Here is a 14,192-nt window from a genome sequence, read left to right as displayed (position 1 = left end):
GTGATTGATCCTGTTGCAGAGAAAGAAAAGGCTGAGAGGATAAAGAAGAAAAGGGAGTTTGTGATACTGAAGAACAAGAATCTTAATCCTGATGATGATGATGCTGAGGCAACTCATCACTTAATGGATGTTGGTGAAACTCTCTATGACAAGGTTGGAAACAGATCTGGTGTTGTTAGCTGGGGATTTGATCATGATCGTAAGAGATGGTGGATTAAGAGAAAAGTTGGTCCTGTTGAATGGTACAAGGCTCCAGCGCAGTTTCAGACATTTACCAAGATAGATCTGACAAACTTGTCAAATGCGCCTTATGTGAATGAAAAGCCTGGAGGTCGTGGTCATTTGTTTTGTGAGAGGTTGAAGAGGGAGGTTCTTCGTGGTTTTCCCTCCATGCATACTGCAGAGTCTCTTGTTAAACCAGTTAAAGGTGTTCGAGATCCATATACTAACAAGCGAATGAAGGTCGTTCACTGGCCTGCAACTGATAAAGAGAAAGTGATTCCTCTAGTGAGGAAGATTCCTAAAGGCGCTTTGAAAACGTTGCATTTTTGGGCTTATGATAAACGTCTAGGGCAGGCAGTGATCGTTTGTGATGATGATGTGAATTTCCGCTTGGTGGATCAAGTCGATTTATTGAATCTTGCTTATGAAGATCTGCAAGTGTTAGCTCAGATGTCACACCCCGACCACGAAGAACATACAAATCGTGGCGGAAACATCGGGGAGTGTTGTAAAAGAATTTATTGTTTCAAATCCATGGCAAATGAAGTTTCGTTTTATTAATCAAATATGAAAGTATACATTGTTTAAACAAGAACCAAAGAGTACATAACATAAATTAACTAGTTTTTTTGGGTAAAGGGTTACCCCGGTGATTCTATATATTCACAACGAAAAAACCAAGTAGTGTAGAGAAGCCTACACTAGTTCTAACATGAGGCATACCTCATGAAAGTACATCAAATCAAAACAAATACAATCAAAGGAAACCACCTAGCCAACCAACCTAGGAAACAAAACATAAACACAAATTTAAAACACACTAGCCACCGTCATCACTGATTGTGTTTGAGCCGATCTTCCACTCCCCAAGCAACCGCTGCACCTTAGCAGTCTTTCGCATCTTCGCACCCATGAGCTTGTACCGAACCGTATTAAGAATGACTTCACTTATCACTTCCGGTGGTCTCATTTGATTCTTGAATATTCTCGCATTACGCTCCTGCCAAATAATGTAAGCACTAGCCGCAACCAGAAGACGAGCCGCATAGTTAGCCACCGACCTCGACCTAGCCCGGGGCAATAACCAATCTACAATATCTGTCCACTTTGGCTGAACAGAGACCATATCAACCTTTTGTCTAACCGATAGCCAAACCTGAGCCGAGAAAGGGCATTCAAAAAACAAATGACTGTGAGAATCATTATCCTGATAACATAACAAGCAGCACATCATATTCATATTCTTTCTTCGCTCTATCCCCCATTGCAAAATCTTATCTTGAGTCAGCAGTTTACCCCTCATAATTAACCACATCAAGAAAGCATGCCTTGGAATACATTGCGCAAACCACACTAGACTACCCCATTCTACCTCCGGACTTCGGTAACGAATGGAATTCCACACCCCCGAAGTCGTTACCTCGTCAAAATCATCACCGTCCCGCCATAATAGCTTGTCCTGCTTGTTCAGCTCAATATGGACGTTATCAAGCTGGTTAAGGACTGGAAACAGATCCCTCCAAGCAACCGGCCAAGACCATACACCATTAGCTTGAACTTCAACAACCTTATTATCCAAACGAAAACCCGCATTAGTGATAGTGCGAGGCGTCAGAAAGTTACCTAACGGCCCAATATTACACCAATTATCATACCAAGCTGAAGTGTCCTCCCCATTGCCAATTTTAATCCACATATAAGGTCTTAGGGACTGCCGCAATTGCAAGAGTTTCCTCCAAGACCACGAGCAGTTCGAAGGAATCTTACACATCCAGAAATTTTTATCTTTCAATCGATGATCGTGCACCCAGTCGACCCATAACGAGTTCCTTCTAGAAAGAAGACTACCCACATGAGAAGTCATAAGGGCCACATTCATGTCCCCAATGCGCCTAATACCCAAACCACCTTCAAACTTCGGAGTACAAACAGTTTTCCAAGAGACTTTGGCCTTACCTCTATGGAATGACGCATCTTGAGACCATAAAAAATTTCGCATTCTAGTCTCCAAATCTTTTATTACACGGCTCGGAAGGAGAAAAACAGAAGACCAGTACACATGCATCGAAGACAAAACAGAACTAATCAACTGCAATCTCCCTGCAAACGACAGAAGTTTATTCCTCCAGTGCGTAATCCGTTTCTCTAAATTCTCCACTAAACTACTACAATCTTTATAACTAAGCTTTGAGCATATCAGAGGAACCCCCAGATACCTCACAGAACATAAATTAACTAGTTCTTGTCTCGTTTTAAGTCACTAAGGCATAGGTCCGCCTAAGTGTGTCTTGATAAGTCCTATGCGTCATCTCCTGAAAACACATGTGAAAATAAGTACGTCAGCATAAAAATGCCTGTGAGATACATAGGTTTTGTGAAAACAGAATTCATGACTTATGTTTGAGAAAATGTTTAGTCATGAACCTTGTAATTTGCTTTGTCTTGTAAATCATTTGAAGAACGGTAAGATCAGATGATATGTATAAGTAAGAGAATAATGCATGGTTAACTGAATAACCATGTAAATTGAGTTCGTATAAGATAAGTTGTTTGTAAATCGAGGTCTTGTGAAAAGTGTGTTATTTGTATAAAATGTCATATGTCTCAAAATGAAATGATTCAAATAACACTACAATATGTAATACCACACAAACACTTATATATAGGAAGTACCAGCGGCGTATCCACCATGCTTGTGTCATATTACACACGCCTCGTTACTTAAATCACTTACTCAAACCAAACCATCAAGATGAAGTGTTTAACAATTGTAGAAATGTTCATGTATAGTTAAATGTCTATTGTCAAAATGTAAATCATGTCAACAGATACAACTGGTTCACACGGTTCAATGGTTACGAACGGTTCATATAATCAAAAGGGTTTAGACGGTTCACATAGTCAAATGGTTACAACAGTTCAAAATGTAGTATAATGTGTTCATATGCTGGATGAGCATATGCAACAGAAATGCAATGTAGAATAATGTACTACGTATGCACCCAATGGGCGTACATAGCATGGAAAGTATTGTAAAGTGATGTACTAAGTATGCACACAATGGGCACAAATAGCACGAAATGTAATGTGAAGCAATGTACTAAATACGCACACAATGGGCATACATAGCATGAAACATAATGTAAAGCAATGTACTAAGTACGCACACAATGGGCATACATAGCATGAAATGTAATGTAAAACCATGTACTAAGTACGCACACAATGGGCATACATAGCATGAGATGTAATGAAATCATGTACTATAATGTACTAATGAATATAGCAGGTATATGATGTGAAAACATGGAAAGCATGAAAGTAACAAGTAGGCACATGTGTTTCACCCCAAAATAGTTTGGAAAACAGTAAAAGAGGGGTTCAATGTACTCACATAGACACCTTGAAAGCATTTGAAAGATGGGGTTCTATGTACTCACCTGAGATTGCTTTGAAGTTCTTGTGTAATAATCACACAATGCTAGAGATCATGGAATATCAAACGGCACCTAATAGGTAGCTATGTTAATATACCGGACCTAAATCGGAAGATCGGATAGTATGCGGGTTCGTAAACCAAACGAGCATGGAGACTCGTGAAATATGGTTTAACAAAGCCTACATACTAAAATGAAACCTAAACTAAGTGCTTGCGACCCATTACGACCCGTTTAGGTAGCTTATGCTACCTTAACGCGTCGTTCGCGTATAATGCGTTTGGAACGCCTAACATCGTGACCACAAGGTATAACCTCGGAAGGTTACAGCTATGGTCACCTAATGTGTTTGGTCGGATCCTAATGATCGACCAAATGGGCCGGGTTCAAAAGTATAAGCGATGTTTTAGATCGCTTACCTTACGACCCTATATAAGCACTAAACTAAAAGTGACGAGCTAAGCATGTTAGAACATGCTTAACTAAGTTTAGAAAATAGGGGGATATTGTTGCTCGGCTTCAGCTCAACCGCCACTCGAAGTCGGTAAATGATTATGTGAGTAGACTTGTAGTGGCAGCCTCTGCTTATCTTATTTGGCAGGAACGTAATGCAAGGATTTTCAAGAATCAAATGCGACCGCCGGAAAAGATCTATGATTTAATTATCGAGACTGTTCGGTATAAGATTATGGGAGTCAAGTTGAAGCGGAATGATAGAGTGCGAAGACTCTTAGGAGAATGGGGGATTCCAGATGCGACTACAAATGGTGATGGCGATTAAGTAGGCGCTTGTTTTTTGATTTCCAATGTCTAGATTGTAGTCTAGTTGTGTTTCTTTTGTTTGATTTGTGGGATTGTTGGTTTACTTTCATGGGGGCTTGTCCCATGATTGAACTAGTGTAGATTCACTACACTACTTGTTTTGTTTTGGTTGTGAATATATAGAATCACCGGGGTAACCCCTTTACCCAAAAAAAAAAAAAAGTTTAGAAAATAGGTTTGGCATCAAAACAAACGGCTTCGATGCTCACGAGTAGTTTGGTTACAAAATACGCAAGAATGCGCATTTTGGCCGAAACTACGACTCGTCACTGAGCCTAGATAACGTGGTAATCAGTGGGTATAGTCACTACGGACTATAACCATCGTGATCACGCTCACGTTATGAAGTTCTACTGAACTTCGTGTTGACCATAGGCTGGTCAACGCAGAAAGTCAAACAAAACGTTGACTTTCGGACTCGAAAAGCGAATAAAAGGACGAAAGAACACTTACCAAGGGTCCCCGAAAGCTAATCTCGATCCAGGAGCTCAGGTATGAAGCAAACGCCTCAACTTTCGCAGTTTGTCAAGTTTAGTCCCTGTAAGCGAATTAACTTGTTTTTGCCATACCAAAGCCTTCAAAACTTATTTCTAAGTTATGTAAAGGTTATTTAAGGTATGTTAAGTATATGATGGTGTTCCGGAGCATTTGTCGCATTTAAACTGAGTACGTTTACGCACCAGCTTGCGTATAATTCTCCAGAAAGCGATATAAAGTTTGAAATTGAACAAGAATTGTTATGTGCAAAAGATACACATATTTATACAAGGTCCCAAGTATGAAATACAATATTTCATCGGCTTGGTATTTGTTTGATGGTCGCGGTGACACAGGTGTCACAGTCTCCCCTACTTTAGGAAATTTCGTCCCGAAATTTATTCGTAGGAGTCTATTTGTGACTCTGCCAAATAACCATCAGCGATATGCAAGGCAATATCCTGTCATTTCCTTAACGGCCATTCCTCAGAAAACAAAATGAATAGACGGAGTCATTTTCCTCAACGAGTATTCTTCAGAAATGGAAATGACGGAGTAAGCAAATGGATGTTCATTTCTTCAACGGACAAATCTTCAGAAACGAAAAATGAACAGACGGAGTCATTTTCAATGGTTGCTTCATCAGAAATGGAAATGAAGGATTACACAACGGATATTGATTTCCTCAGCGGATAAATCTTCAGAAACGAAAATGAACTAACGGAGTCATTTTCAACGGTTGCTTCATCAGAGTTGGAAATGAAGGATTACGCAACGGATATTCATTTCCCCAACGGATAAATCTTCAGAAACGAAAATGAACTAACGGAGTCATTTTTAACGGTTGCTTCATCAGAGTTGGAAATGAAGGATTACGCAACGGATATTCATTTCCCCAACGGATAATTCTTCAGAAACGAAAATGAACTAACGGAGTCATTTTCAAGGGTTGCTTCATCAGAGTTGGAAATGAAGGATTACACAACGGATATTCATTTTCCTAACGGATAATTCTTCAGAAACGAAAATGAACTAACGGAGTCATTTTCAACGGTTGCTTCATCAGAGTTGGAAAATGAACAGGGTTAACTCTAGACACATGACAGAACTTGCTGTGATTTCTGTGCACTAAATTCCATAATTATGTATGCATCCATAATTACGTAATCCCTTGCACAGTCCGCACAGTTTGTTTTGTAATGTTTTGGGGAAGGATATCAAACTTGTGATGAGGGTGACTAGACTTCCATCGGGTCCTTTTAATTAGATCGACAGGGGATCTTGTTAGTTAGGCCACCAAGGAGTCCTTCCAGCTATATCATCACATGATATCCCTAACCAGATTTTTGGATGAATCTGTTTAACTAGACCACTCAAGGGGTCTAATTATGAAGTAGTACTTTATAGCCCAAGGGACTTAACTGTAACGTAGAAGTCCATTAAGGATTCTTAGTAATACCTTTGGGTATCCTACGATGAATCTCTTGTACAAGGATGTAGGATTCTACGAGGATTTGGATAACATAATTTGGATCACACAACAACACATAAGGGAACACATAAGCACAAAGTCACATAATTGTTTAACTTAATTATAATTCGTTGTTAACTTGTTTATCGATTGAATACGGATATGGAAACCAGTCGACGGGCTTCAATGTCCACTGGGATCTATCTGAGAAGATAGGAAGATCTCCCAAAATTCGATTTTTGATTACAAGGAATCATCGCATTCGAATTAAGGCATACAACAATTAAGGACTTACGGAAAATCCTTAGGTACCCTATTAAGGATTTATAGTGGTACTTTGGGTATTCGTCACGTGTTGTAACTTGCGTCGTGTATTTCGTTTTCCTTAGAAGAAACAGGTACTTAGGAATTTCGTGGAAGACGCAAGAGATCATAGAATGGGAGAATTTTGGGGGTAGTTTGTTCTTCAAGGAATACGGTTCTTTGATTGTCGGTATTGTAAGGGATATGTCGTTTATACATGCAACCACAGAAATACATTGCAATGTAAATAAAAGATTTATTTATAAACAACGATAACAACTGTTTCTTGGATCTTGACAACAAAAGAAAATAATACATAAGACGTGATTATTTCTAAACGATGTTGTCTTCTAGTCAGTCAGATGCTCATCCCTGTGCTGGATTTGCATTAGCAAGCTTTGGGCAATTTCTTCGGAAATGACCCATCTCGCCACATTTGAAACAAGAGCCTGGTAGAAAACGACCTTGAGCAGGATTGTTGCCCGCTTGGTTTGGCGCAGCTGCAGCTGGGCAGACTCTTGCTGTATGGCCTATAAGTCCACAAGTTTGGCATTTGCGGCACTGTACATTGGCGTGATGATGGAGGCTACATTGGTTGCACAAGGGTGCAGTTCCATTGTATGGTTTTCTAGCAGGGGGCTGAGCTGGTTGGTTGGGGACGGCTTGACCATTGTGAGCGACCACGGCGAAGTTCTGAGAAGCCTTTCGCTTCTTTGACTTCTTAGGGGATTCAATCTGTTCATCCATGGTCTTTGATTCCTCGATTGGGTTCGATTCCCTGACCGGTTTCTTGTCACCTTTTCGGAAAAGTTTACCTTTCCTGATCTTTGATTCAGTCAAGGTTGCAGATAGCTCAATGGCCTGTCTAACTGTAGTAGGGTTGCTACCAGTCACAATGTCTTGTATTGAGTCAGGGAGGCCATCAATGTACTTTTCGATTGCCTTATCCAAAGGTGTAACCATATCCGGGCATAACAAACTTAACTCCTCATAACGATCCGTGTAGGCTCGATGCTCACCGCTAACTTGCTTAAGATCGTCGAACTCCGTTTCCAAGGTCCTGATCTCGTGACGAGGACAAATTCCTTCATCATCATAGCTCGAAGCTCTTGCCATGTTTGAGCCAGTGCCACATCGGCACCCTATCTCTCATCACACCATTCCACCATGTCAAAGCTCGTTTCTCAAAGACGCTAGATGCGAATTCTACCTTTCGCTCGTTTGGACATTGAACATGTCTGAAGGTGCTCTCTAAACTCTCGAACCATTGCAGAAGTGCAGTCACTCCTTGAGACCCAGAAAACTTTGATGGCTTAGCCGAGTTGAACGTCTTGAAGTTGCAGGGGGCATTATTGTTATTGTTGGCTTGGTTCCATTGAGCAAAGAGGTTTGGGAATTGAGCAGCCATTTGCTGTGCAATGATCTCTGCCAGTTCTGCAGTCGCTATCTGGTTTTCGCGTCGAGGAGGCATTCTAAATGAGAGACAAGAAAGAAAACAAATGAAATGGCATTGGGTAAGAATAGGATGTTACAATTACCGACCATAATCATGGTTGATGGTCATTTGTTTGAACCACGAAGCAAACAAACAACACCAAGGCTGAATCAAAGCAAATAGATCCTCATGGTGTATCGCGAAGACATGCTCGCCTATAAGTGGACACTCACCCCAAGAGTTCCCAGGTAAGAGTGACTGGTCCGATTATGTGGATTTGTACGAACACTCTAACCTTAGACAGAAAACCCAGGGTACAGGCATTCACTCTTCTAGTTTGCACGTGTTCACACTATTTCGGGCCCAAAACTTTGACGAGAGTTTTGAAAATTCAAAGGGGTTCAAAAGCTTATAACAGAGGGTTCAAAACCTTATAACAGAGGGTTCAAAACCTAGTAATCAATTATCCTAGAACAGATGATTAGTCTTCAAAGCGGTTTTGAAATTTATGTTCTTGTTGTGGTCATCGCCTAAGGATAGGTGACGGTATTATTTTATGACTAAACGCAAGTAAACTCGCGTTAGGGTCCTAGGAAGGTTATAGACTAGGTCAAAGCATTCCTAATAACCTAATTCCCTATAACCATTGGCTCTGATACCAACTTTTCTGTCACACCCCGACCACGAAGAACATACAAATCGTGGCGGAAACATCAGGGAGTATTGTAACAGAATTTATTGTTTCAAATCCATGGCAAATGAAGTTTCGTTTTATTAATCAAATATGAAAGTATACATTGTTTAAACAAGAACCAAAGAGTACATAACATAAATTAACTAGTTCTTGTCTCGTTTTAAGTCACTAAGGCACAGGTCCGCCTAAGTATGTCTTGATAAGTCCTATGCGTCATCTCCTGAAAACACATGTGAACATAGGTACGTCAGCATAAAAATGCCTGTAAGATACATAGGTTTTGTGAAAACAGAATTCATGACTTACGTTTGAGAAAATGTTTAGTCATGAACCTTGTAATTTGCTTTGTCTTGTAAATCATTTGAAGAACAGTAAGATCAGATGATATGTATAAGTAAGAGAATAATGCATGGTTAACTGAATAACCATGTAAATTGAGTTCGTATACGATAAGTTGTTTGTAAATCGAGGTCTTATGAAAAGTGTGTTATTTGTATAAAATGTCACATGTCTCAAAATGAAATGATTCAAATAACGCTACAATATGTAATACCACACAAACACTTATATATAGGAAGTACCAGCGGCGTATCCACCATGCTTGTGTCATATTACACACGCCTCGTTACTTAAATCACTTACTCAAACCAAACCATCAAGATGAAGTGTTTAACAATTGTAGAAATGTTCATGTATAGTTAAATGTCTATTGTCAAAATGTAAATCATGTCAACATATACAACTGGTTCACACGGTTCAATGGTTACGAACGGTTCATATAATCAAAAGGGTTTAGACGGTTCACATAGTCAAATGGTTACAACGGTTCAAAATGTAGTATAATGTGTTCATATGCTGGATGAGCATATGCAACAGAAATGCAATGTAGAATAATGTACTACGTATGCACCCAATGGGCGTACGTAGCATGGAATGTATTGTAAAGTGATGTACTAAGTATGCACACAATGGGCACAAATAGCACGAAATGTAATGTGAAGCAATGTACTAAGTACGCACACAATGGGCATACATAGCATGAAACGTAATGTAAAGCAATGTACTAAGTACGCCCACAATGGGCATACATAGCATGAAATGTAATGTAAAACCATGTACTAAGTAGGCACACAATGGGCATACATAGCATGAGATGTAATGAAATCATGTACTATAATGTACTAATGAATATAGCAGGTATATGATGTGAAAACATGGAAAGCATGAAAGTAACAAGTAGGCACATGTGTTTCACCCCAAAATAGTTTGGAAAACAGTAAAAGAGGGGTTCAATGTACTCACATAGACACCTTGAAAGCATTTGAAAGATGGGGTTCTATGTACTCACCTGAGATTGCTTTGAAGTTCTTGTGTAATAATCACACAATGCTAGAGATCATGGAATATCAAACGGCACCTAATAGGTAGCTATGTTAATATACCGGACCTAAATCGGAAGATCGGATAGTACGCGGGTTCGTAAACCAAACGAGCATGGAGACTCGTGAAATATGGTTTAACAAAGCCTACATACTAAAATGAAACCTAAACTAAGTGCTTGCGACCCATTACGACCCGTTTAGGTAGCTTATGCTACCTTAACGCGTCGTTCGCGTATAATGCGTTTGGAACGCCTAACATCGTGACCACAAGGTATAACCTCGGAAGGTTACAGCTATGGTCACCTAATGTGTTTGGTCGGATCCTAATGATCGACCAAATGGGCCGGGTTCAAAAGTATAAGCGATGTTTTAGATCGCTTACCTTACGACCCTATATAAGCACTAAACTAAAAGTGACGAGCTAAGCATGTTAGAACATGCTTAACTAAGTTTAGAAAATAGGGGGATATTGTTGCTCGGCTTCAGCTCAACCGCCACTCGAAGTCGGTAAATGATTATGTGAGTAGACTTGTAGTGGCAGCCTCTGCTTATCTTATTTGGCAGGAACGTAATGCAAGGATTTTCAAGAATCAAATGCGACCGCCGGAAAAGATCTATGATTTAATTATCGAGACTGTTCGGTATAAGATTATGGGAGTCAAGTTGAAGCGGAATGATAGAGTGCGAAGACTCTTAGGAGAATGGGGGATTCCAGATGCGACTACAAATGGTGATGGCGATTAAGTAGGCGCTTGTTTTTTGATTTCCAATGTCTAGATTGTAGTCTAGTTGTGTTTCTTTTGTTTGATTTGTGGGATTGTTGGTTTACTTTCATGGGGGCTTGTCCCATGATTGAACTAGTGTAGATTCACTACACTACTTGTTTTGTTTTGGTTGTGAATATATAGAATCACCGGGGTAACCCCTTTACCCAAAAAAAAAAAAAAAAAAGTTTAGAAAATAGGTTTGGCATCAAAACAAACGGCTTCGATGCTCACGAGTAGTTTGGTTACAAAATACGCAAGAATGCGCATTTTGGCCGAAACTACGACTCGTCACTGAGCCTAGATAACGTGGTAATCAGTGGGTATAGTCACTACGGACTATAACCATCGTGATCACGCTCACGTTATGAAGTTCTACTGAACTTCGTGTTGACCATAGGCTGGTCAACGCAGAAAGTCAAACAAAACGTTGACTTTCGGACTCGAAAAGCGAATAAAAGGACGAAAGAACACTTACCAAGGGTCCCCGAAAGCTAATCTCGATCCAGGAGCTCAGGTATGAAGCAAACGCCTCAACTTTCGCAGTTTGTCAAGTTTAGTCCCTGTAAGCGAATTAACTTGTTTTTGCCATACCAAAGCCTTCAAAACTTATTTCTAAGTTATGTAAAGGTTATTTAAGGTATGTTAAGTATATGATGGTGTTCCGGAGTATTTGTCGCATTTAAACTGAGTACGTTTACGCACCAGCTTGCGTATAATTCTCCAGAAAGCGATATAAAGTTTGAAATTGAACAAGAATTGTTATGTGCAAAAGATACACATATTTATACAAGGTCCCAAGTATGAAATACAATATTTCATCGGCTTGGTATTTGTTTGATGGTCGCGGTGACACAGGTGTCACAGTCTCCCCTACTTTAGGAAATTTCGTCCCGAAATTTATTCGTAGGAGTCTATTTGTGACTCTGCCAAATAACCATCAGCGATATGCAAGGCAATATCCTGTCATTTCCTTAACGGTCATTCCTCAGAAACGAAAATGAACAGACGGAGTGATTTTCCTCAACGAGTATTCTTCAAAAATGGAAATGACGGAATAAGCAAATGGATGTTCATTTCTTCAACGGACAAATCTTCAGAAACGAAAAATGAACAGACGGAGTCATTTTCAATGGTTGCTTCATCAGAAATGGAAATGAAGGATTACACAACGGATATTGATTTCCTCAACGGATAAATCTTCAGAAACGAAAATGAACTAACGGAGTCATTTTCAACGGTTGCTTCATCAGAGTTGGAAATGAAGGATTATGCAACGGATATTCATTTCCCCAATGGATAATTCTTCAGAAACGAAAATGAACTAACGGAGTCATTTTTAACGGTTGCTTCATCAGAGTTGGAAATGAAGGATTATGCAACGGATATTCATTTCCCCAATGGATAATTCTTCAGAAAATTCTTCAGAAACGAAAATGAACTAACGGAGTCATTTTCAACGGTTGCTAATTGCGATCTGTCTCTCCTTGCTCAATTCCTGTTTTGACTTCTTTGACTTATAGTTAGTCTATTTTATTTCTCACTTTAGTTGTATTATGTGGAGTAGTTGTTATGAATCGCAGTAATCGATGTATACTTATCGCTATGAACCGCCTTACGACTGTGAACAATAGGAAGTAACAATGCGATAAAGACAATTAAACGCTAATCGAACTAATCTTATCAACATCGCGCTCGCAACTCGAATTACTCATTTTGGTGATTGTTATACGTGTGTGAGTGCCTTATGTGTTACTTGTGCATGTTTACTTATGTTATTGTTGGAACCTGAAGGTTTATTCATAGAGAATTATAATAGTACAAGGTTGATCTTTTAATGTTTTAACTATTTTGTAATGGGTCGAATATTGTAATGGGTTTGGGGTGTTCTCGAGTGGGCCTTGGACTGTTCTCGTGTGACAACTCGAATTTCCACGATTTCTATCTTCGCATTTAATACACGTTATTGTTTGGATTGTTTGTTTACACGACTAGTTGTTTTGCAACGGAACACGCTTGTAATATGATAAATCGTGTTATGAATGATATGTTTTATTTGTGTGCAACATACGTGTCTTTATGGATATACAGTTGTATATTTGCTAGTGTATGTTATGTGAGTAGTATAGTTATTAGTAAACATGGAGCTCTAGCCGAAAATACCTCCATTGCCAAATACCTTTACCCCACGAAAACACCATTTGGTGAAAACACCTTGGTGTTTTCGTCTGAATATGGGCTGGCGAAAACAGGAACTGGGCTTTGGCCCAGTAGCGAACTATAGCATTCTGTTATAACCTCTACTACTAGAGTTTAATCGAAAACCCTAGAACACCTCTTCAACGGAGTGCCAACGACTGCAATCCTTTGGAACCTTTCTTCTGAATCAACCTGTTGGCTTTGTATCTCGGTTAGTGTCTAACCCGCTCGGGATTGATTGTCTGTTATCATCGTATATTGTGAAATTGAAATCATGATTCTGTGATTTTATGTGATGTTTTGATTCATGTTGGATACGGTATTAGGTGATTGAATACGGTTTCGTGTAATAATCATGATCGAGTGATAGCATAATAATGAATATGTGGATTGGATGTTTCTGTCATGAATCATGAGGATTAGATCTGATGTTGTGATAATATTTGGATAGATCTCAACGTATATTCAATTTAATGTATAATAATCATATGAATTCAGGACTGAATGATTTCGTATTAATGCTTGGTATGTATGGATGATCGTATAAATTAATATGACTGAATGATTATATGATGAAGTCGGCGTAATGTAGATGATCATTATGTCTTCTGTGTTTAACGTAACCGATGATGATGGTAAGCGATGTAGCTGGTGAAACCCCCCCTCCCACGAAATCCCTGTCCTCAACGAAAACACAAAAGTGTTTTCGGCCCTAGGTGATTTCGGCCCAAGTTATGTTTTCGGCCCAATTGTGTTTTCGCCAACCAAGGGTTTCCGGCCCAATGGTTTTCGGCTATAAGTGATTTCGGCCCATCTAGTATTTTCGGCCCACTAAGTGTTTTCGCCATGCATTGTGATTTCAACAGAACATGATTTCGTTGCATGTGTTTAGTCATACATTCTGAACAGTGATCCGTTACTTCTGTTAACTCTACTAGTTGTCAAACTCTGTCAGTTTACTGTTCCTGTTGAGTATGATAATCCTG

The 14,192-nt window shown here is 39.5% G+C and overlaps 1 protein-coding gene across 1 annotated transcript; it reads right to left on the bottom strand.

Annotated features, from left to right (window-relative positions):
* Window positions 1-1,042: 1,042 nt before the first annotated feature.
* Window positions 1,043-2,221, bottom strand: LOC110875943. The gene is made up of 2 exons (XM_022124135.1): window positions 1,643-2,221; window positions 1,043-1,429 (listed from the first exon to the last, which is right to left on the bottom strand). Exons 1-2 carry the CDS (start codon window positions 2,219-2,221, stop codon window positions 1,043-1,045), a joined length of 966 nt encoding a protein of 321 aa, XP_021979827.1.
* Window positions 2,222-14,192: the final 11,971 nt, after the last annotated feature.

The sequence above is a fragment of the Helianthus annuus genome, chromosome 9 (genome assembly GCF_002127325.2).
Source record: "Helianthus annuus cultivar XRQ/B chromosome 9, HanXRQr2.0-SUNRISE, whole genome shotgun sequence".
NCBI lineage: Eukaryota > Viridiplantae > Streptophyta > Magnoliopsida > Asterales > Asteraceae > Helianthus > Helianthus annuus.
Note: the sequence above shows the minus strand (reverse complement) of the source record. Positions and strands in the feature narration are given on the sequence as shown.